General features: G+C 43.4%; 1 protein-coding gene across 11 annotated transcripts in view; it reads right to left on the bottom strand.

Annotated features, from left to right (window-relative positions):
• The window catches only part of ADCY7 (adenylate cyclase 7), a 338,110-nt gene that overhangs the window by 175,864 nt on the left and 136,712 nt on the right, over window positions 1–25,534 (bottom strand). For all 11 annotated transcript variants that reach the window (XM_063945334.1, XM_063945333.1, XM_063945332.1 and 8 more), the window contains exons 5-11: window positions 21,501–21,650; window positions 19,552–19,697; window positions 19,331–19,442; window positions 12,894–13,021; window positions 10,814–10,972; window positions 8,131–8,263; window positions 3,165–3,353 (exon numbers count right to left, since the gene is read on the bottom strand). In XM_063945334.1, the coding sequence (XP_063801404.1) occupies window positions 3,165–3,353; window positions 8,131–8,263; window positions 10,814–10,972; window positions 12,894–13,021; window positions 19,331–19,442; window positions 19,552–19,697; window positions 21,501–21,650 (1,017 nt within the window). The remainder of the gene's footprint in view (window positions 1–3,164; window positions 3,354–8,130; window positions 8,264–10,813; window positions 10,973–12,893; window positions 13,022–19,330; window positions 19,443–19,551; window positions 19,698–21,500; window positions 21,651–25,534) is intronic.

Here is a 25,534-nt window from a genome sequence, read left to right on the forward strand (position 1 = left end):
CCATGTACAGTGCCAGGGGTTTTCATGCTCAGGGTGTCATGCTCGTTGCCAGGGGTTTCATGCACTGGGTGTCATGCTCGTTGCACCTCTCCTGTGTCCCTCCTGCGTCTCCGGCGTGTCGGTTAAATGAAGTGCCGGTTCGTGAGCCAATCAGAGCTCACGAACGGGCACTTCATTCAATAGACACGCCGGAGACGCAGGAGGGACGCAGGAGGGACACAGGAGAGGCGCGCGCTGTGCCCTCCGTGTCCCTCCTTCACAGCAGCGGCTAGGGAAGGAGACAGCAGATTGACATGCGGACGGCTTGTCCGCATGTCAATCTGCGCTAAATCAGTGGCGGCGCCCCCCGCAGCCCTGCGCCTCCAAGCCACCGCGAGGGCAGTAGTTACGCCACTGCTTTCGCAAATTTTCACCTTACTGGATTGACCAGAGAGAGTTAGGGGGGTATTCAATTAGTGCCATTTTTTCGACCAGTCGAAAAAACGTCACTTTTCGCCCATTTTTAGGTCAAATTTACATTCAACCTATTCAAAGCCTGTGCGGTTTTCTGACTTGTCAAAAAATCTGCATGGGCGAAAACCACGTAAACGGCCAATTTGCTGCCGATCCACATGTTTTGTCGAATTTGCAGGGCGTTTTTTACAGTTTTTGGGTCTGTTTTCACCTAACTGAATATACCCCTGTATGGATCGACAAGTTTAGCCCAAGTACTTAGGGATGAGTTTGGGATGAGTTTGGGGCACGGTGCTCCTCGGACAGGTGGGGCTGGGCTGCTTTGGGGTAGCACACTGTAATATTTCATTTAGCACTTTTTGTAATACTTTCAAATAATGTTTCTACTAATACTAGTCCTTTAAGCATTTTAATTACACCTCTCACTTGTGTATCACCTTTTAATACATAGTTTTTTCTTTTTGCTTAACAGTCACTAACACTTTAGCTTCTCACTGGTGTGCCGCACTGGTGTGGCTGGCCCTCGCCGGGTTGAGGGGTTTCATGCCCCAAACTTAGACTTAGTATTAGGGACCTCCAGTATCAGAGATGCTGTGAAGTTGGCCTGGAGGCTTGACATATCTTTGCAAATATATGCAGCTGAGATCTCTGAATTATCTACCACCATGTAGTTTTCAAATCCTGTTGCGGATGTCATCCCGAGTGCTGGGGGATACCTGTGTTTTTTATTTAGAAGAACCCCTCAATTTCATGCACCTTGATGACATTACTAAGTGGTCTGAGCAGTTACCAAATTTCTTATTACTGCATTTTGGCCATGTTAGATACACTCAGCTCTTTGGTGCATGGGTAGAATAGCCAGATATCTTTTGCTATAATTTTAGCCTGTAAGTACTGTTTGAAAATGGCTGCAAAACACAGGCCAATAACAGTCATCTTCAGGCTATATGTGCAAACTTCTCTTGTAAGAATTGAATCAGTTTCAGAGGATTATATAGGATATTTTGGCGCTACATTGGCCCGATTACCATATACAGGAAAATACTACAGAATGCAGACATTGGGTCAGATGCATCATCGCTTGTAAAGTGATAAAATGGAGAGTGAAAAAGTACCAGCCAATCAGCTCCTAACTGCCATTTTTCAAAAACAGCCTGTTACATGGCAGGTGGGACCTGATTGGCTGGTACTTTTTCACTCTCCATTTTATCACTTTCCAAGCGATGATGCATCTAGCCCATTATTAGAATACCCAAAGCCTTATAGCCATTAAAAGAGGAGTGCACTACTGTGTGGACTCCAGTCTTCTGCTCTCCAGGAAGTCTTCATGCCCTATCTCAAGATGGCCACGGAGATCTTCTACTTAGCTCCAGAGAGACTTACGATTAACTGTAAACCACAATGATTCCAGTGTTTCTGCACCATTACCCAGTGCCGACATATACTCACCTGCATAAGATGTATGACACTCCGCTCCTTGAGAACCAGTGTGTAACAGTGAGTACGAGTGTACCTGTTATCTATCAATAAACTAACACCAATGGTTAAAAAACGGTCTCCACACAAAATCAATGAACAGCCGTTCATTGATTTTGTGTGGAGACTTGAATCAAATTTTGTAGCAAATTAGCATAACAAATATGTAAAATCAAATCAAGTCTGACAAGAAGGATGGTAATTTTTTTGTTTGAATGACAGCAGTACATACATCATGACATTAACACACTGGCAGGAAATCTTGTGCTTAAAGTAAAACAGTGTTCTGTCAAAATTAGGTGAATATACAGAAATGGAGAACCTGAATTTAATTATACAGTAGATGTATCGTATGTGGTTCCGTAACAATATTTCTAACATGGAAAAATAGCCAGACCTCCACACACAGGATCACCCGTTTCAAAATCTCCTACATTGCAGGCATTTTCAATTTCTCTACATGGAAACTAAAATAATTTTCCGTGAGAAAAAAAACCCACATATAATTTCCTGTGCAGTAATAATATTGTCTTTGATTTTAAATGTAAATAATGGGTGTATCTGTTCTAGTAATATAATATAATATTGAGAAATTTCCGAAACCCTTATCAAGGTTGGTCTTCATGGAGTTGAGAAATAGTTTAGCTGAGATAAATAGTAAACACGTTGCATGTACCTGTAGTCCAATCCGTCTGATCTACTAACCACAATAGCACCCTGTGGAGACATGCACATTTTTTAAACCATCCTTCTAATCTGAAGGGATTACTGCAGGATATATTTTTATCCAGGAGAACAGAAACTTCCCCGGAAGAGCGTTGAACAGGCATGGAGTAATCCTGGCGACACATGCTAGGATAACAGCAGTATTATCCGCATGCTGCTCTAAAATTAACATTATTCCCACAAATAATCTCATAAAAACTGGATTTGAGCAAATTCAGTCCCCAGATGACCACTGTTGGCCTTTCTGTATGAGTTCATATGATAATTGCACCACAAAACCAACATGTAATCTTCAACGGCATACAGTCAACTGTGCCAACGTTTGTCAAAAACAACAGATCGGTAATCTACAGCTACACTTCGAGTCCATAGAGACCCTTTCTTAAACTACTCTCTACATGCTACACACAATGCTATCTCCACATGCTTATGGTCGTGTCACTAAGAAATCACTCACATGAGTGACATACTGAATGATTGTAGCCAGGAAAAAGTTTCTGAGCACTTACCCGTTTTGGCTTTCCATTTGCAACTGGTATCTCAGTGCTCGAGGGCTCACTGGAGTCAAGATGAGAGAAAGGACGGACTGCCCCCCATGATTCAAGATATCTTGTCATCCTGACTGAAGGCCGAACCTTGAGACCATCATTTACTCGAGGTCTGGGAATGTGATTGTTCTGAATCCGACGTTGCTGTGACTAAACATAATGGGAAAGATCAGAAACTACCAAAGGATATCATGCATCAATACAAATCCTGTACCACTGAAATAAGTGACAGATTTAAAGTGAAATATATAAAAGAGATGTTTTTAGCTGCACTACATAATAAAGTAGGGAACACTTCCATACACAATTTTAATTGGCTGCAGAAGAGGGATGTGTGGAGGATGACCTATTATCAGAAGCTGCAATGTCCATATAACGGATTGTGGATTTACATTGCTCACATTTGTCTTGTAATAAATTGCTCTCTAGGGGTGCTGTTCCACCATCCATGGACACAATTTTATTTTGCCTTGGCCTGACAAGAAGTTGGACAGCTTCAGGTAATTTTCAAATGTAAGAATAGAGCACATTTCTGTACACTGATTTCATACTTTACTGAACATTTCCAGGAGCAAACGGACAATGAAACTTACTTTATAACATTAAATTCATTATTTACAAATAGAACTACAAGTTCCATACTTCAGTTGATCCATGGGATTTGTAAATGGACAACAGTTGATGAGCTTGCACACCCATAAATACATATCTTACACTGATGAATAAATCGTGAACTCTATACAATCAGAATGACACTAGTGGAAACGCGTCGAAATCAACAGTTTTTTTTTTTAAAATGAATAGACTCATTGGGGTAAATTTACTAAAGCTTCTAAAACAGAATTGGTGATATTGCCCATAGCAACCAATCAGATGTTGTCTATCATTTTCTGACAGGCAATACAGAAATGATACACAGCATCTGATTGGTTGCTATGGGCAACATCACCAATTTTCTGTTTTAAAATCTTTAGTAAATGTACCTGATAGACTGAACTGAGCACCTTATGTAGTTAAGGGCGGTGATCCTCTTTGCAAGGTAAACTTATAGGTGGTCATTCCGAGTTGATCGCTCGCTAGCTGTTTTTAGCAGTCGTGCAAACGCTATGCCGCCTCCCACTGGGAGTGTATTTTAGCTTAGCAGAAGTGTGAACGAAAGGATCGCAGAGCAGCTACAAAATAATTTTGTGCAGTTTCAGAGTAGCTTCAGACCTGCTCAGCGCTTGCGATCACTTCAGACTGTTCAGTTCCTGTTTTGACGTCACGAACACGCCCTGCGTTCGGCCAGCCACGCCTGCGTTTTTTTCGAACACTCCCTGAAAACGGTCTGTTGACACCCAGAAACGCCCACTTCCTGTCAATCACTCTGCGGCCAGCAGTGCAACTGTAAAGCTTCGCTAGACCTAGTGTAAAACTACATCGGCCGTTGTGAAAGTACGTTGCGTATGCGCAATTGCGCCGCATATGCAGAAGTGCCTCTTTTTGCCTCATCGCTGCACAGCGAACGATTGCAGCTAGCGAACAACTCGGAATGACCACCATAATGTGGATATTTTGTATCTAGCAGTAGAGCAAATGTCTACATTGCTTTCGTACACTTTTCCCATACACTTTACATGGGAACTTTGCCTCTCCGCATCACTTGAACTGTTGCCCCAATCTCATTTTTCTCTTTGGCTGGCACATGTATATGGCAAGACCTTTATTTTGACACCTCAACCACATTTTTACGTTCAGCCGTTTTCTCAAAATAGGTCTCACAGTAAAAAAAAAAACACGTATAGAATTAATATATACAGCAGATCATTCTTTTCAAGCCCTTCTACACAATGTTGACAAAAGTGATTGGACACTGACAGCAAATAGGTCAATGATATTTTATTGACTTCAGTCATGGCTGGATTATAGGCGGGGCGACAGAGGCGGTCGTCCCGAGGCCACAACACACTGCTATCTAAAATGGTGCAGTGTGCACTCTCTGTTCTCGCCGACCCAGCTGCTCCTTAACAGCGGCCGCCGAGGAGATACTACATATACAGTCTTGCAGGATAGTGAAGTCCCGCGAGACAGTGACCCAGAGCTGCCTGCAGCTGCCGCAAAGGTCCGGCATGCTCTCCCTGCTGCTGCCCTGATCGGCGGCTGCTAAGGTCCAGCGTGCTCTCCCTGCTGCTGCCCTGATCGGCGGCTGCTAAGGTCCAGCATGCTCTCCCTGCTGCTGCCCTGATCGGCGGCTGCTAAGGTCCGGCATGCTCTCCCTGCTGCTGCCCTGATCGGCGGCTGCTAAGGTCCGGCATGCTTTCACTGCTGCTGCCCTGATCGTCGGCTGCTAACGGCCGGCATGGCATGCTCTCCCTGCTGCTGCCCTGATCACGGGCTCAGTCATCTCCTCCCACGCATCACCCGTGCTGCCTCTGCTTCTCTTCCCTCACTCCCCTGCACCTGTCCTTATGCTGCCATGTGCCACATCACGCACCAGGAGAAGGGGGGGGGGGTGCTGTTTGGAAGCAATTTTATTAGTGGGGGGCCCCCACAACTTTATTGCCCCTGAGCCCCCACAAGCCTTAATCCGGCTCTGACTTCAGTACTTTGTAGGTCCACCACGTGCAGTGATTACTGCAGGCACCCTTCTTGGCAAACTGTCCACATGTTTCTGGACAACAGCAGGCGATATATTTTGCCATTCCACCTTAAGTACAGTAACCAGCTGTGACCCTGAAGAAGGTCTAGGCGGCACAGAAAGCATCTGTCGCTCCAATTCACCCCAGAGGTTCTCAATGTGGTTAAGATCTGGACTCTGAGCTGACCAGTCCATCCCATTTACCGAATTTTCTGTACACTAGTCCAGCGTCGCCCTGGAAACATGGCAGGTGGCAGTGTCATCCTGATAAAAACATTTGTTGTTTTTATCAGGACGACAATACATAGAGCTGCCACAATATAGGGAGCACAGAGTTATCGAGAACTTCTCAGAATTTATGTGACCAAGCATTACAACTAGTAGACTCATGCCCCACAGCATCATGCCACCACCTCCATGCTTTACTGTAGGTACTGTACACTCTGGCTTCAGATGTTCTCCTGGCAATCGCCAAACCCAAACATATCCATCTGATCTGGAGAGTGTAAACCGGGATTCGTCACTCCATAACACTCGCTGCCATTGTTACCTTTTCCAGTTTTTGTGCTCTTTACACCATTATAAGCGCTGGGCTGCATTCTTTTTTGCGATTAGAGGTTTATGAGCAGCTGCTCGCCCATAATATTTAAGTGCATGGGCCTTGCTACGAAGTGTTCTTGTCGAAACTGGCACATTACTGGCCATTTGGTACTTGTGTGCAATGGTATGCATGGGACGACCCCTGTTCTTTCGCAGTTCCCTGGTTAGCACTTACAGTCCCTGGGTTGCAGTTTCAGGGGGTCTTCCAGGGCGAGGGGCATTCCTGCAATGACCTCTCTTCTTCCACACATTAATGACAAAAGAAATATTGGGTTTAGGAACGTTCCTAATATCCGCATTGCTTCTCACACTCATACCTCCGATCGAACAGCCTACGATGATCCCATTTTCAAACTCGGATAGCTCCTTCCGGTAAGCCATTTCTTTAGCAAATGATCTAATCCATGCCCCACTACCCGTTTTATATCTTCATGAATATGTGCCTGCTGCAGGAGCATACCATTACGCTTGCACGGGGGTGTCCAATCACTTTTGCCTACGTGGTGTATCTTCCTTCAGGAGAAGCATTAGGACTACACAGAATTTCCTCTGAAACTAAGAACAGACATTTATACTATCCAACCATTCATAACAATCATTTCTTACCAATTTTAAAAGATGTGACAAATGTGAGGGTGACAATAGGTCCAAAAAATTAGATTCAGACAGTCATATTGATTTATAAACCAATTATTGACACATTCGTGGAGGGGAGGGGAGGGGGGGGGGGTTCTGGGTACTTGAAATACCCTGCCTCCCCACGGGCCTACATTTTTTTTTTAGTTTAGACATCTAACCTTGTCTCCATTTCTATGGCTGCGAATCGGAGCAGATGCGCATGAACAGCAGGTTCAGACAGAGAGTTCTGTATACAAGAAGATGGCCGAGGAAGAGCTGCTACACATGCCCAGCCCCAGCAGCGCCACAAATGCCATGAAACATGCCTTCCAGTCTCCCTCTCTCTTTAGCCCCAGGCAGTGAGAAACCACACTGGCGATTAATCACCATTATGTGGTGGGAGTGAGAGGCATGAGAAAAATGCGTCAAGCATTTAAGCACTTTCCTAATTTATGATCTGAATTTGAATGATCTGATAAAAAACCATCTTATTGTAAGATGTGAGTGTCCAGCCTCCTTCACAATAAAGTTCCTCACAATAGACTTAGGGGCTGACTCTGAGTCACATGGATGTTTGCTCATGGACACAAATGGTGAGTTATTGCTTACAGCGCATGTGAAGATGCAAATTTACTCATATTTGTGTCAGTTTGTCCCATTCTGCGCTGAATGAAACTTAAATGAAAGTCTCTGTGAGATACGGCATTACTAGGCGGTGCCAATGTGACCGCACTTAACCACCCTGGGAATGTAATGAGAACTTCGTGGACATGTATCATGTGCTCCATACAATTTTGAGTTGTGGGAAAGGGAAGCCCATCTCTGACAGATCTCTTGCACCTAGCGTGGGGCTGGTGAAAGTGCAGATACTAATAAAGGTGGTTGCTGTGGATAGCGTGGGTTTCCTCTTGCACAGGCACAAACTCCACAATAGTTGAATGGATTCTTGCATTTGTATAAAGTAGTAAATATGGCTTCTGCAGCTGTCTGCCACTACTGCCACGTGTGACTCAAAAACAGCCCCTTATAATCGGTTCACTAAATGTGGCCCCACGCTTTATCAATACACCCCATCCATCTCATCACACTCACCCTTGGATCAATAATAAGGTAGGTTTTAATGTTCATTTCCTTAAGGTATGGGTCTCTTAGTTCTCCGTGTCCCTCCTCAACACTGTAGGCTCCGTTTAAATGCTTCAATGTTGCTTCTGTGATGTGAACTCGACTGAGCAATAAAAGACAAATGTCAATTGAAATGGAAGAGCAAAGAAATTGAATTAACTGTGACTGCAACGTACAGTAAGTGTAGCAGCTTTCCTACATACATTGTGAAATCTTATTATGGCACACATTTTCCTTTTCTACAGTTACCACTATTGTTCCAACATCGCACTCACTGTGGAGTCTTAAAAAAACAAACATTATCGATTGGAAGGAACTGTATGTAGAAGACTGTAAATCAAAGAGTGCTATTGCATATTATGGTAACCTATCTGTGTGCTTCTTACAAAATGGAAACCCATATTTACTTAAAGTGACCTTAAATTTCTTCAGTATATGCAAGTCATGGCATTCGTAGTTCTAACTGCAATGATACAGATGTAAGACTCATAACTCACTAATCATATTACTGTGCTTGCACCAAAAGTCTAAACAACATACTAGATGAGGTACCTTTTATATTAAGCTATAAGCATATAATGCACAAGTCACAATAACAAACTGTAAGCATACCAGTATGGATGGTGTAATGGTTAGCATTATTGCCTCACAGCACTGAGGTTGTGAGTTTGATTCCCACCATGGCCCTAACTGTGTGGAGTTTGTATGTTCTCTGCGTACTTGCGTGGGTTTCCTCCAGGTACTCTGGTTTCTTCCCACAATCCAAAAATATACTGGTTGGTTAATTGGCTCCTGCCAAAAATTAACCCTAGTGTATATGTACATGTGGAAGGGAACATAGATTGTAAGCTCCACTTGGGCAGGGACTGATTTGAATGCCAAATATTCTCTGTAAAGCGCTGCGGAATATAGGCTCACTATATAAATAACTAATACTACCACATAACATTGGAGCTCTTGGAATTGGAATAGGAGGGTGTAGCCAAGTTATGATGCAAGAACACAATGGTGTGCTTTCAAAGTGTTAAACCGGGTACAGACTGGGCGATTTCAGCCTAAACAATAACATAAATGTCAGTATTGTTTATTTTTTAGGCTTATATTGTCCAGTGTGTATGGAGTAATATTGGTGAACAATGAACAATGCGCGCTCCCGCACGTCTTTCAGCGATCACAAATATTGAGCCGACATGCAGCTGAACCCGTCAAAGTCGGGCTGAGCTGCATGTCCGGGAATGCCGGTGGTGACGTCAATGATCGGTATCGTTGAACGATAACGTTCAGTGTGTAGCGCTATATCATTGAACACTTTACTGTTAAACGATATAGTCGTTCATCGCCGGCATTCCCTTTATCGCCCAGTGTGTACCTGGCCTTTAGCTGACCCTTACATCCCTCCCAATACCCATTCATTACAGTGTGAAACACTGGTTTACCACTGCCCTGCTATACAGGATAGATCTCTGAACTTTCTGCCCCATGGGATAAAGCCCTTGAACAGGGCTGTTAAATCTAAATCAGGTCAGTTTGGAACTATGGGGGTCATTCCGACCCGATAGCTCGCTGCAGTTTGTCACAGCGCAGCGATCGGGTCAGAACTGTGCATGCGCCGGAGTGCGCCGGCGCATGGCAGTCGTCGGTGCCCAGCGATCGCCTCTGAGACAGAGGCGGTCGCTGGGCGGGAGGGGGCTGAACGGAGACGTTAAGCCGCTGTTTAGTAGGCACGGTCCAGCCAACGCAGGCGTGGCTGGACCACTGGGGGGCGTGTCGCGGCGGATGCGTGCCGCCTCTGCGGCCAGCGGCAGTGACACACAACTCCCGGCCAGTCGCAGTAGCTGCGCTGGCCGGGAGTTACTCTACAGATACAAAGGCATCGCCTCTATGCGATGCTGTTGTATTTGTGTGTGGGGGACCGGCACTGACATGTGGGGCGGACTAGCCCTGTGCTGGGTGTCCCCCCGCATGTCTGAGTTTACGATCGTAGCTGTGCTAAATTTAGCACAGCTACGATCAACTCGGAATGACCCCCATGTGTAAATAATCCCTATGTAGACTAAGACTTCTGGTGTCATAATTTTAGTGTTCTTTAGAAAAACTTATCAGACACATCTCTACGGAAAAGTATTAGAAGTCATCTTGGAGATTCATGACATGCGCTGAACAAAGTCCATACAATTCACAGTTGGGGGTGAATTACCCAATGTACTGCTAACCTGTGGCCTTGTTGTGTGTTTCTATGCAGTCAGATTCAGACAGTAGTAAAACCGAGGAGTCAGCTGCTGCTACAGTAACTAAAATGAACAGCATTTCCTTTCATTGGTTAACATACCAGGCTGCTTTCTCATTGATTACTATGGAAGCAGTAATATTGGTGTCAAAGTTTGGAGAGAGATAAAGTACCAACCAATCAGCTCCTAGCCTCCATGTATGTGCAAAGTTGTGGTATTTTGTGCCAAAGCTGGGGACGTATACTGTAACTAAACTACATGTGACATACCAGAAAGGGTTGTGGACTTAAATTTCCATGAATGTTCCTGAAAGGACACTGTGCTCTAATTGCTGCCTCTGCTCAGTATGGCAAACTTAACATTATTGGTGCAGTTCACGAGGCAGTAAGTTCTAGACTCACAAAATGAATAATAATTGAACTCACCCTGGTACTCCGGCAGATTCCATGCGATTTGCCAAGGAGACATCATGTGACCAAACATCGAACTGCCACTTACGCAATCCAATGACACCACACAAAACATTCCCAGAATGCACTCCAACCCGCATGTTGATATCGGCTCCTGTGGCTTCTCTCACTTGCCTGCAGAAATACAATTGCAACCTCAAATTCATAGCAATAGCCCATCTGTCCTGAAATGTTTGTGTTTACCGCAGTTACACATGGAACCTAATTCTGAGTAGTATGCCATTCGGGATACAGACTGATCAAATAATTTTGTCATTGGGTGCATATCCATCTTAAAGTACTAAACTGTCCAGTCTGCATCATGCGTATCTAGGTTGCATCTCACTTGTAGCTGGATGGACATTACTGGGTGGTATAGCAGTGGCAAATGCAGAATTTCTAGTGGGGGGTTTCCAAATTAAGTCCACAATCTCCCACTCTGAGAAACATTGAAGCAAGTACTGTGTTCTGGGGGAGCGGTAGAAGAACCTAGTAACGTACCTGGACATTAATGTAAACAATTTATACACTGTACAGTGTATACTGTATGGAATACAGTATTAATATTTAGCTCTATAGATGGTCTATAGTATAGGCTGTATCAAACATTTAAATAATATAAATAAGTGGTCAGGAAAAGGTTAAACATACCATAATAAATAAATAAATACAAACAACCAGTACTGCACGTTCTAAGCACACATTCTCCCACCTCATGGTAAAGCTTCTGTCTCTTCTTCCTGATAGCTACTCACTGGTCCAGTGCACTGTTTGAAGACTGTAGGGGTCATTCCAAGTTGATTGCTCGCTAGCAACTTTTTGCAGCGCTGCGACCAGATAGTCGCCGCCTATGGGGGAGTGTATTTGCAAGTGTGCGAACGCTTTTGCAGCCGACGGCACAAAAAAAGTTTTTTGCAGTTTGAGTAGCTCTGGACTTACTCAGCCGCTGCGATCACTTCAGTCTATTTGGTCCCGGAATTGACGCTAGACACCCGCCCTGCAAACGCTTGGACGTGCCTGCGTTTTTGCATACACTCCCAGAAAACGGTCAGTTGACACCTACAAACGCCCTCTTTCTGTCAATCACCTTGCGATCGGCTGTGCGAATGGATTCTTCGTTAAATCCATCGGCCAGCACCGATCCTCTTTGTACCCGTACAATGCGCCTGCGCAATGCGATGCATACACATGCGCAGTTTTGCCAAGAATTAACCTGATCGCTGTGCTGCAAAAAGTTGCTAGTGAGAGATCAACTCGGAATAACCCCCTTAGAACCACACACTCAACAAACTTGGTAGAAGAAGCTGCTACCTCTGGGCATGTGTAGAAGCTCTGCTCTGACCCTTAAACTGCATGATGTGGCGGCAGCTCTGGTAATTGTATAATATACCATTGCTATTGTCATAATTTGAGTCACTTGCCAAGTGGAGGGGGGTTTCTGGGCAACCGGAACCCCCCCTTGCGTTTGCCTATGTAAAGGGGCGTGCGCACATATAAGTTGTGTGTGACAACACCCATATTATATGCAGGAACATGAGTATTGACCCACTGGCAAAAGAAAAATAATTCATCACCAGGCCCATAACATTTGTTGGACAAAACTGCAGTTATTCCAATCCATCCTCCATTGGCTCATGCACTGTTCTATACATGCTTGAGTACTGGTGCATATAAGGGGAAGCCATGTTTGGACTCTCAGTTCCAAGACTTCACTGTGTATATGCCATGACCTGTGTATGCTTAGAAGACTAGATATTGGTGGACCAGGCAGCATTTGGAGTAGCATCACTAGGCCTCAACCTCTTCAAGGCCAACAGCAACTGCACAGACTTCAATGGCATAGATTGTCCTCTGCCCACTAGGAATTTTTCATTAGATGGTCATATTTATGTGAATTATAAAAATTCTAATTGGTTATATTAGAACTTAGGCATTAAATAGTCTTGTTACTTACATGGTTGCTTAATGGTTTAAATGGTATACTTATGTGCTACACTGATTATTATTAAGGTAGTTTAATAGGTGTCTTGGGTTAGAATGACAGGTTTTTACGTACTTTATTGCTTCGCACATATCCAGACCCATCTTGACGCAATTCTTGGCATTGTTTGGTAAAGACACTGGGAGACCGGAGACGCAGTAATAACAATCCCCTAAAATCTTAATCCTCATACACTCATTTTCCTGTGTAGACAAGAGGTATAACAATATAATATTTGCACTGTTGGAATGTTAACTTTGTACGCAATCCTAACCTACGGTAGAAATGTGATGTCAGTTTACAGAAACATAAGTGAACTAATAGATTTAAAAAACAATTTTGCTTACTCTGTGCTTCTCATCCACCTTCTGGCATTTAACAAGACTAGTAGATAATAACACCCCCATCGCTTAAAGCAGGGGTGGGGAACCTTTTTTCTACCAAGAGCCATTTGGATATTTATAAAATCCTTCAGGGACCATACAAAAATTCTCAACTTAAAAATTTACCCTGCCCCCCAGTAGGTCTGCCCCTTTGAGGTACTGTGTCTGCGTGCCAAAAAATGGGTGTGGCCAATTAAAATGGGACGTGATACACATATGCCCCCAATAGTTCAGTGCCAGATCCACAAATGCCCCCACAGTGCCAGGTATACAAATGCCCCCACAGTGCCAGATCCACAAATGCCCCCCCAGTGCCAGGTATATAAATGCCCCCACAGTGTCAGGTATACAAATGCCCCCCACAGTACCAGGTATACAAATGCCCCCCACAGTGCCAGGTATACAAATGCCCCCCACAGTGCCAGGTATACAAATGCCCCCCACAGTGCCAGGTATACAAATGCCCCCCACAGTGACATGTATACAAATGCACCCACAGTGCCAGATCCACAAATGCCCCCACTGTGCCCCCCACCCCACTGTGCTGCTTACCGCTGCTGCTGCTCTATCCTTGGGTGTGTCTTGGGTGTCAGGGGGTCAGGACAGGGAAGAGAGCGCGGCTATGTCGGGCGGCGGCGGCGTGTAGGACTTCAAACTAGCCGCCGGTTCGTGAGCCAATCAGAGCTCGCGGACCGGCGGCTCCTGATTGGCTGCCGGTCCGCGAGCTTTGATTGGCTCATGAACCGGCGGCTGGTTTGAAGTTCTACATGCCGCTGCCCGACATAACCGCGCTCTCCTCCGTATCCTGACAGCTGAGACACGCTGCCGCCGGACTGAGCGGGGGCGTGTCTCACTGACACAAGCGGTTGGGCCGGACCAAAGGGCTTTGTGGGCCTTATACGGCCCGTGGGCCGGAGGTTCCCCACCCCTGCCTTAGAGGGATATACTTTTAGTACCCACTTTTTGGTTACTATTTTTTGATGTTCTATTATTTTATCTTGTATTTTCATTTTTTTACATGTTATTTTGTATTTAATTGGACTCAAATCGTGATTATGGTCACTATCTGCATTTTTTGTACTCTCATTGCACAGTTGCTACTAATCTGGTCACCTTCAGGTGGTTCTTTTGGCTCTTAGTGGCTATACTACCGTTTTACACCTTTGGGAGTTTACAAACCTTTAAAATCAAAGTAGTCCATATTTATAATGTACGTTCCCTGAAGAGGCTATTATTTAAGTTCCAAAGACTGAAGAACTTTCTGAACTGGGGTATTAAAATCCAGTGATGTTAACAAAGCACATCAAGAGCGGAATGATATGTACTCTACCATGTAAAATGTTTTGTTTTTTTTCCATTCATTAGGTCACTGCACAGTTGAAGGATTTTATTAATATAAGTAACTTCATCTTAAGTAATTGTTAGTTTACACGGAGGGGGTAATTCCAAGTTGATCGCAGCAGGAAATTTTTTAGCAGTTGGGCAAAACCATGTGCACTGCAGGGGGGCAGATATAACATGTGCAGAGAGAGTTAGATTTGGGTGTGGTGTGTTCAATCTGCAATCTAATTTGCAGTGTAATAATAAAGCAGCCAGTATTTACCCTGCACAGAAACAAAATAACCCACCCAAATCTAACTCTTTCGGCACATGTTAAATCTGCCTCCCCTGCAGTGCACATGGTTTTGCCCAACTGCTAACAAAATTCCTGCTGCGATCAACTTGGAATTACCCCCTGACTGCGTTAACATGTTTAGTCATAATTTGCACCTTATAGCTCTTGTTAGGAACTTAGGATATATAATTATTGTATTTTTATTATTATTTAGAAGTATAGCATTAAAACACATGTTTACTGTCTTCACCTACAGTATTCAAGCCAACAGGTCAAAACATTGTTTTACAATTATAGCCTGAGGTGATGGTTTACACCCAGCATGTTGTAACCCCATGTACTACTTTATCCTGAATGACTCAAGCAATATCCTGTCCTTTTGAGAGTACTGTGACTGTAAACGTAACTTTTATGTTAATTTTATGGGGAGGAAATTGAACAATTGCCAAGAAGGAGCACGATCCACACTAATCATATATGGAGGAAGATATGACATATGGAGAGGAGATTGAAAACGGCACACGTTGAAAATAGATGCATTTCAGCTGCTGTAAGCAGCAGACACACATGCAGACTGTGACCAGTTCAACATAGGTTTAAAACGGATACAACATTTATTTATTCCCCCTTACCGTAATTATGAAGCGAGCAGGAAGTAAGATTGAAACGCGGCACTGAGTACAACCCTTCCTAGAGCAGACAATCCAGTCGGCACCATTGTTGCTTAATTATACATTTATTACCTACACTGGAGAACAGGACTTCCTAGGCCCCAAAACCACAGTCTCCTGGATAGTCCACCCATAATTCAAGGACAGCAAGATGGCGCACAGAGCAACAATTCCAATTTTTCACTACAAATATGAAATTTGAATTTAAAACAGCACCAAATAATTATTTTCCATTAGATACGTAGTTCCCAACCATGGTCCTTAAGACACATTACCAGTCCAGATTTTAAGGATAGCCATACTTGAGCACAGGTGAATTAATTAGTACTGTACCTAATTTTTTTTTATTTTTTTTATTAAGCATCTGTGCTCCAGCATGGATATAAGCAAATGCTGGACTGTTAGTGTGCCTTAAGGATAGAGGTTGGGAAATACGGAATTCAATTTTAAATTATTATGAAGGTCATCCTTAAACAATGGATATGATATAATAAACTTAAACCAAACAATGCTTCATGGGTTAAGAAAAGTGTTCTAAGGCATGCAAAATTGCAAACTGATAGTTCTAACAATTTAATGTAAAAAATAGTTACATATTTATCTACTTATAACTCACTAATGGCAAAATAACCTATTTCCAATATATTAATGGTCTCTTACCCTTGCATGGACCAGACTGTAACCACTTCAATTTATTTTAAATGGATGAGCCATTCTGCCTGCCTGATCTTCCGGTTTTACAAACATGTTCCGTAATACCCCTTTCACACCAAATTTATAACCTGGATTATTGCTGGGGCAACCCGGGTCCAGGTTTGGTGAGAAAGGGTTTACCTGGGTTGAGTTACATGGGAATCTGACCCTGGTAGCTATCAGAGTTGAACCTGGCACAGAACACAGTAGCCTACGGTGGGGGATGTACTGTACAAGCAAGTTGGATTTTCCATGGCTGCCCAGAGTGACCCTCAGGTCACAATTATCGCACACTCTAGATGTTCTTTTGATGTTTTGAGGAAAGCATTTACATGTCCTTCAATTCACATAGAAATCCTCAGAACACGTCATTCAAGTGAACATATTTCCTATTGACTTGCCATAGTACGTGTTTATGGGAAGGCATGTACAGTATACATGTTTTGGGTGTACGTTTCATAGCTACATTGTGAATTGCTTCCTCATGCTAAGCAGTCTCTCATTTCCTGCTAACAGCGAGCAGCTGCTTTGATATATGCTACATGCATTAGTGCTAACACACAGCGCACTAAGCAGCACACTTCTGCCTCACAGCGCTCAGTGATTCATTATACTTTCTATAGAGGACAAGTGTTGCCAATAGCAACCAATCAGATTCTAGCTATTAGTTAACTACGACATTCTACAAAATAGAAAATACAATATGATTGGACGCTATGGGCAGCTCCTCCATCTGCTCCATTATATGAAGATTTGACAAATCTCTGCCATTGTCTCTGACGCCATGTTTACTATACACAGAAGCTGGTACTGGACACACTGGCAGGGTCACAACTAGGGGGGGGGCTAAGGGGGCATGCGCCCTGGGTGCAGGATTTGAGGGGGCACTAAGGAGTTACAGAGAAGCAGGGTTTTTTGGGGTTTTTTGTTGCCGGCAGTGCTATGCTGCTCCAGTGAGACAGCAGACAGCTCCTGGGGCAGTTTCTCTGACCCACCGGTCTGCCCGGAGCTGGCTCCGAAGCTGTGCGGTGAGCTCCAGTACCTGGGATCTCTCCTATATCGGCTACTGTCTTAATCTCTCTTTGCCATGCAGTGCTGTGAGTAGCATGCGGTGCACCGTGCAAGCTATAGAAGCGAGCTGTTGGTGCTGTGTTTTTCAGCAGGCTATGATCCCGGCTGCCTGCCCAACACAAACCGATAACAAGCTGCCAGCTACACACCATTGAGAGGACACACGCTTTTGCTTGTTAAACAGGTGCAGTCACCGATGTTACCGAAATCAAATTACTGCCTTGCCCCGGGTGACGAAAATCCTAGTTTCGGCCCTGACACTGGTGACAACAAAGTAGCAGCAATCATTACTTTAGATGGATGTTATTGATCACATTACAAGTATTGACCACATTACACATTTATAAGTTTGTGTATGTGTAATCTGCTCATGCTTCAGTGACATCTCACAAATATGCATTAAGTATTGCATCAGCACTACGCCAATGTGATACAAAAGGGATACAGATCAACAGAGAAGCCGGTTAGCACAAAACACATTAGTAGACTGAATTTTTCATACACTGCTGCGCTATGACATCAGGTATCGCGGTGATAAGCGGTGATGCCGAATGTACCTTGATGCTGACATAAGTAAGATGTTTATACAACTATACCTTATTTTTGCATTTTTATGGGGAGATACATTTTTAGACCGTATATATTGCTGCAGAGATCATTTTTTTTATGAATGCAAAGGAGGCCTTACTGTATTTTGTGTTTCATTGTATTAAGTAGCTTGTTTTTTTAACCTAAAATATATGTTGTAAGAGAGCTATGAAAGATGTTGTTGCACAATTATTATCCTTTATTTATATTGCACCACAAGGGATCCGCAGCGCCCAATTACAGAGTACATAAATGAAAAATCAAAACAGGACAATAGTGACTTACAGTAGAAGACAATATAGGACAAGTACAGAGTAAATAAATATAGCTGCATAAGCAGATGACACTGACATAAGTATCACGGTGGCAGAAACCGTGGGATTAGGTGCCATCAAGGATGTTTAAGTAAGAGAAGTATAAGCACATGAGGGTTGAGGGCCCTGCTCGTGAGAGCTTACATTTTAAAAGGGGAGGGGCAGACAGACAGGGGTGGCACAGATGTGGTAGACAGTGAGCGTGGAACAGAGGGTTAGGATGAGATTTGGCTGGGTTTGGTGAAGAAGTGGGTCTTGAGAGCTCGTTTGAAGTTTTGTAGAGAGGTGCAGCACGTGAGAAATTTTGAAGGTAGGAGTGTGAGGAAGTAATTAGTCGGCAGGAGAGTCGGCGTGCATTAGCAGAGCGAAGAGGATGGGTGGGAGTGTAATGGGAGATAAGGTCAGAGATGTAGATGGGAGAGGAGAGGGTGAGGGCTTTGTAAGCGAGTGTGAGAAGGTTGAATTGGATTCTGAAGGGGAAGGGGAGCCAGTGAAGGGCTAGTAGGAGAGGAGAGGTGGACGTAGTGCATTTGGTGAGGAAGATGAGCCAGGCTGCAGCGTTGAGCATAGATTGGAATGGAGACGAGCTATATGGCAGGGATGCCAGATAGGAGGAGATTACAGTAGTCCAGTCTGGAAATGACCAGTGAGTGGAAAATGGTCTTGGTGGCATCCTGGGTGATAAATGGTCTAATCCTGGAAATGTTTTTGAGATGAAAGTGGCAGGTTTGTGAGAGGTGCTGAATGTGTGGTTTGAAGTAGAGGGTGGAGTCTAGGATTGCTCCAAGACAGCGCACTTGGGGGCTAGAGGAGATAGTAGTGCCATCAATAGATAATGAGATTTTGGGAGGTGAGGTTATGCGGGAGGGTGGGAAGATCAGCTCTGTCTTAGACATGTTGAGTTTAAGAAAGCGCTGGACATCCAAGAAGAGATAGCAGAGAGACAGTTGGATACACAAGTAAGGAGTGCAGGGGAGAGGTCAGGGGAGGAAAGGTAGATTTGAGTGTCATCAGCATAGAGATGATATTGAAAGTTAAGAGTTAAATGTTAAAAGAATCAATGGCTTTCATATGACTATAAAGTATTTTTTTTTTTTTCAATAACCTTTCAGAAGTTACAGTATAAACAGCTCATACAGATATGAATTTACAGCTACATCATACTGGAGTTCCTCACCTTTGCTATTTGGTCAAACTTTCCAAACAGTTCATTCAACATGACCACAAGCTCTTTGGGTGAACAGTCACTGGCGAGCCGAGTGAAGCCCACAATATCTGCATAGAGGATGCTGTAAGATGATAGAGGAATTAGTGAAATAACCTTGCACTAATTCTGGCATAATGAGAGCAAAGGGGTGTATCACCTACACAACGGACCTTGAGGTTACACTAACTTACCTGACATTTTGGTGCCGCTTTACATATAAGCTGTGGAAGTTTTTGTCCGGTTGGCGAATGTCATTAGTTTCCTTAAGCCTGTCCTTAATAGCCAACTTCATCTCCATGGAAATATAAACAGGGAGTACGGACAACAGCAGGCTCTCCTGGTAAGGGTGTCAGGCATGGCAGTTATATTGGGTAATGCTTATGTTATAGTATGTAAAACTGAGAAAGAGTGGTAGGAGGAGTGGAAAAAAAAGGAGGAGGAGGAGGAGGAGGAGGAGGAGGAGGAGGAGGAGGAGGAGGAGGAGGAGGAGGAGGAGGAGGAGGAGGAGGAAGTGGAGAAGGAAAAATGAGAAAGAGAATTAGGAGAGATAGAAGATAAAGCAATTTCTGTTGTGCAGATAACTTTAATATACATACAATCACCCCTTGATGACCCATTTACCTTTTGGGGGAAATGTATCAAACCTTCCAAAGAATAGAGAAGTGAACAAGTTGCCCATATAATCAGCTTCTAGCTTGCATTTATCAAGTACATTCTTAAAAAAGATATAGGTAGAATCTAGATTTTTGCCAAAATAGATCGGTTTGATGGATAATACTGTGCCATTTGCAGGAGAACAGAAGCCAATCGCAGATGGAGGGTGTTCCTGGCAAAGGATAGAGTAGGCACATTGGTGCTTTTAGTTTTTCATATTTACAGAGAGATTATTTAAAGGAGTAAAGAGGTGGAAAACCTGCACTTTGAGGATGATCTTTGCTTTCTGGAAGAGCACACAGCCATCTTTATGGATGATCACATAAAGAGATCTGATTGCACGCTCTTACTTGGGGTATTTTGCCCCTGTTGCACTTAAAGTGAAATCCTAGGTACCATTTACATAATGTAAAAAACAAAATAAAAAAAACATAAAAAATAGAAGCTTCAGAACAGGAACAGTTTAACAGAGTAGGGGGCAATGTGCAGGCTCCGTGTTGCTCTCTGCGGTATAGGTCACCAGGGACAAGGCGCCTACACTTTGCTCCCGGTGACTTCTATCAAAGAAGATGGCCGCCACGCAAATGTCCAGATAGATGGCTGCTGTTCCATTTTCCCAGTGATTTGTGCTGCTACTGCAGCGCTGATGCATGACATTGGAAAGGTACGTATTAAGTATTAAACATGCTACTATACCGTACTATATAAAGTGTACCCATTATTGATACGCCAATGGTTTTAACTAAAACTTAATGATGACAATCAGAGTCTCCCCACTCCTATTTGTAAGTTATAAATGAAGATAAACGCTTAACAGTCTTCTAGACTATAAGGTCTCAGGGGCAAAACCCTGCTCTTCCTTTTGTTTCATGCCCCACTCCCTATCTCATCTGTACCATATCATGGGCACGGCAATCTCTTCCTTGGGTCTCATGTCTCACTTCCTTTCTTGTCTCCTCTTTACCTGTCCCACGTCATGTTCTATCATATTTAAGCTGAACTTTCACAGCTTTCGTGTAATGTTCTAGGCTCACATTTGAATTAAAATTGCATTTTGTCCAGTGCTGCAGGGATCAATTGAGCAGTATTTTATGAGAAAAACAGAAACCTTTCATGTAAAGAAGTGGCAGGTCGGACTTTGGACAAATGCAGTGTGCAGAATAGTACACATTACAGCTGTAGTTTACAGAAGTTTCCACAGGAGAAGAGAAAATAGGCATGCGCCAAGGTTTTTGCAATGTGCATCCAGTGCACTACAGTATGTAAATGGAAACTGGAGTCACATCTGATCTACCAATAGCAAAATATAAAAAGTGAGTTCTTCCTGGTCTCTGATCTGACTCCCACGTCACCAAAAGTGAGCATTTTAAGATTGGGGCATTCCATGGACCATAAACTTTGATTTTGTGTTTCTGAAGACATTTTACAATGCTTTTATAATGTTCATTTTTAGATGACATTAAACCACATGACCAGTCTCTCTCACCTGCTGCCTCTTTTGAAGTTCCAGCTTCATCTTTACCCGAATGCACTTCACAGTATAGCTGTACAGGTCCCTTGACGCATCCAACATGTGGTACTTGTGGAATGCACCCATTAGATTACCACAGAGGAATATAATGGCATTTGCAATAAGCTGGAAGTTAAAGAGAGAAATACAACTTACAGAAATTGACAAATATATGCAAGAAACTGTTAATATATTATTATTATTATCCCTTATGTATATTGCTCTAAAAAGGGAATGAACAAAACAAAAAAAAAAATTAACTTAGAGAATCTGGGGCAGATGTATTAACCTGGAGAAGGGATGAAGAAGTGATAAACCAGTGATAAGTGCACCAGCCAATCATTACAGATTTGAAAAATGACAGGAGCTGACTGGCTGGTCCGTTATCACCCGGCACTTATCACTTCTTCATCCCTTCTCCAGGCTTAATACGTCTGCCCCAGAATATTGCAGGGCATGGACAAGGTATATAAACATTGCTGCATCAGTAGTCAAAATACCCAAATAAGCAGCAAAACGACAAAACCCAGGGTTTTTGATGCCACTGTAGGAAGTGGGGAGGAGATGATGCGTTCACTCAGGAAAGGAAAAGCACACGAGGGAAGAGGGCCTGCTCATGACTGTTTATAGTCTAAAGGGGATGGACAGAGACAGGGGGTGACACAGAGGGCAGAGACAGCAAGCAAGGAGAATGGGGTAGTGGGTTAGGATGAGAGATGTAAGGATTTGATAAAGATGTGGGTCTTGAGGACCCATTTGAAGTTTTATAGAGAGATGGTGCATTTGAAAGGGAGTGGAAGAGAGTTCTGGTGGTAAGGAGCAGCACGGGTAAAATCTTGGAAGTGGGAGAAAGGAATCAGGATCGATTAGAGGATTCATTTATAGATCGAAGTGGGCAGGCGGGAGTGTGAAGGTAGAAGCGGTCACATATGTAATGGGGCTTTGTAAGTGAGTGTGAGAAGTTTGAGTTGGGTTCTGAAGGGGAAGGGAAGCCAGTGTAGGACTTGTAGGAGAGGGTAGGCAGATGATGTATTAGGAAGAAGAGCTGGGCAGCTACACTGAGGACAGATTGGAGTGGAGAAAGGTGGAAGGCAGGGAGGCCAGATAAGAAATGGTTACACTAATACAGTCTGTTGATGACCAGTGAGTGGATGAGGGTCTTAGTAGCTTCAAGGATGAGAAAGGGTATGCAGGCTAGAGGAGATGAAGGTGCCGTCAATAGAAGGTGGTGCTGTCAATAGATAACTGTAACGGATCTACAGTGTACTTTTAGATTGTAAGCTCACAAGAGCAGGGACTTCTTTCCTCATGTGCCTTTCCTTTTCTTACTTACACTATCTTATACTCCATACTCCCTTTGATGGCACCTAACCCCGGGTTTTCTATACCTGTCCTAAATTGTCTTTAACTGTAAGTGCGGTTTTCTTGTTTGCTCATTTGATTATGTACTGTGTAATGGGCGCTGCGGATCCCTCGTGGCGCCATATATGGATAATAATAATAATAATAATAATAATAATAATAAGTACTGTGTGAAGAAGTACACATGTAGTATATAGTACCCTGTTAGCCACTGCCCCCTCGTAGCCACAGCATGATTGACAGGCTGTGGATCTTAGGGAAGGGGGTAGAGGGTTTGATGCTTGGGACTGATTTTTTTGGGGCAACACTGTTTTGTAGGCGTGCTAAGCCTAGGGACTGCTTCATTAGACAAAGACTTCCTTAATCCAACTAGGGAGTTCCTATGGCAAGTCTGAGTAAACTTTGCCTTACGTAGATGGCAGAGGGTCATCGCGACCTAATTTCAGATGGCAGATGCATGCAGGAGGCGTCTTTTTCCTATAGACACTCTTGCAGCATTTCCTTGTTAGTTGTATGGAATTACACAGAAACTTCCCTGTGGCTGTGCAATACCGTACATATTGGAGTCATGCCAATGCTTTTAGGTTGAAAGACTGACCATCCACAATAAACCAAAGGTCTAATAAGGCAGTCTCTACTGTAGCTTGCCGCTCACTAGATTTAACAAAACTTTATATTTTACTGCTAGACAATCTGTAACCAACCTTCCATTCAGGGGCGTAGCCAGAACTTTATGAGCCGCATAGCAACATTATGTTGGGACTTTATCCCAAGTGTTAACATTGCTGGTCTCTGTCCTCAGCGCTTCTCATTACAATCACCAGCCACTGTGGTTTAGTAAAGCGGTAAGATAAGCAGCAGACAGTGACGACGTGTGATAGAGTTCTTATTAGTAGTTAGTAAGTGACACAAGTGGCTTGCTGCAGTGTGCTTAAAATGTCTTATGCTGCCCATATAGCATTCTTACACCATCCGGTCTTCTTTTAAAATAAATTTGTTTGTCAAAAAAAATATATATATATGTGGTTTTCTTCTAGAATTAAGGGGAGAGGCTGGAAGGTAAACCAAGAAATGTAGGATGTCACCATAATCTTTTACTAACAAACACAGCATATGTTCAAAAGATTGTTTTGTACAAGTCCAAAACATAATATTCACCCACAAAGTGTGGGGAGGTGCTCAGGGATTTTTACTGAAGCCAAACTGCCAATACTCCTCAGACACCTTGTGACCTACAGTATGTGCCATACACTTCTCTCTTCCTGCTGTTGCATATAAAAAACAGGCCTCTCACCCAACAGACTCTCAATCTGACAAGCAAGATGGCCGTCATCATCTGGATGCTGCCTATACCTTGTTGCCAGCAGCTACTGATTTTCACATGTCAGTTTTCAGACCATTTCCCATATGTACCAAGCTCTGGAATGCGATGCATTCAGGGCTTGGATGCAGTGATTAATGCCAGCTTTGCTGGCTGTACCCTATAGAAGCCTATTGGCTTCTCTTCGCATTTTCACCTGAGACCGCTCATGGTCGCTGCATGCACAGAACGACTCCTGACCTGGCAGTCCCAACATCGCACAAAGGGCGGCTCTTATCAGGAGATCTGTCCTTTGTGATGCTTATTACATCTGTAGGCACACCTGTGATTAGTATAGATGCGGTAAGTGGCAGAATGTACAGCATTGTGGATGTGAAGCTTAGTACATACCGCCCCAAGTATATTATACATATCACTCATGCCGTATAGTTTAAGATTAGATAAAAAAAAAAAAAAAAAAAGGAATGTGTCCACTCCCATGTTTTCCCACTGCGTGAAACTCAAGCATGAAGCTTAGTACAAGCCATTCTCGCCTTCATACTGGGAGTTTTGTACAATCAGAGGCACCTTTCTCAGTATCTGTCAACAATAAGCAAATATTGGTTTGGAATGAAGTGCAAGCTTAAACGGTCCATATTACACTTTAAGATTATGTGTCTAACCATACAACTAGTTGGATGGCTAAAACAAAAATCTGGTATTGTATGTGCAGGGCTGTAATTAGGGGTGTGCAACCGGTACCACCTCTCTCCGTGCAGGGTTCTGTGTGCGGCACATTTTTTTCTCTATGAAGAAAATGACACCAACATTTTTTTTAAACTCACGTCGACCTTTTTTCATGTTGACCTAGTACATGTCGACCTAGAGTCCCTGTCGACCTAGAAACCATGTCAACCAACTTACTGTCGACCAGTAGTGGTCGACCTAGACACTGTCGACCTAAATCTAGTCTATCTAACATACCACACCTCCTGAACTCACCTTAGGACACCTACATTATGGTTTAACAGATGTACTGCCTTGGTCAAACTACGCACAGTTATATTGTATGTCCTTGTTCTTCTTTACTGAAATTTTGGTTATATATTGTCAGGTTCATTTCCATGTACCAGAATTTCTCTCGAAGTCTGTCTACTCACAGTTGCAAGGCATCATTATCATTAACATTTTTGTACCTTTTTAAAGGTTCAAAAAGGGTTGAGATTACCTAAAGGATAAAAAAGGGGCAGACTAGATGGGCCAAGTGGTTCTTATCTGCCGTCAAATTCTATGTTTCTATGTTTAACATATAAAACAGACAGGCCCCTCTTTAGACTGTTGGTTTAAT

Source organism: Pseudophryne corroboree, chromosome 11 (genome assembly GCF_028390025.1).
Source record: "Pseudophryne corroboree isolate aPseCor3 chromosome 11, aPseCor3.hap2, whole genome shotgun sequence".
NCBI classification, from domain to species: domain Eukaryota; kingdom Metazoa; phylum Chordata; class Amphibia; order Anura; family Myobatrachidae; genus Pseudophryne; species Pseudophryne corroboree.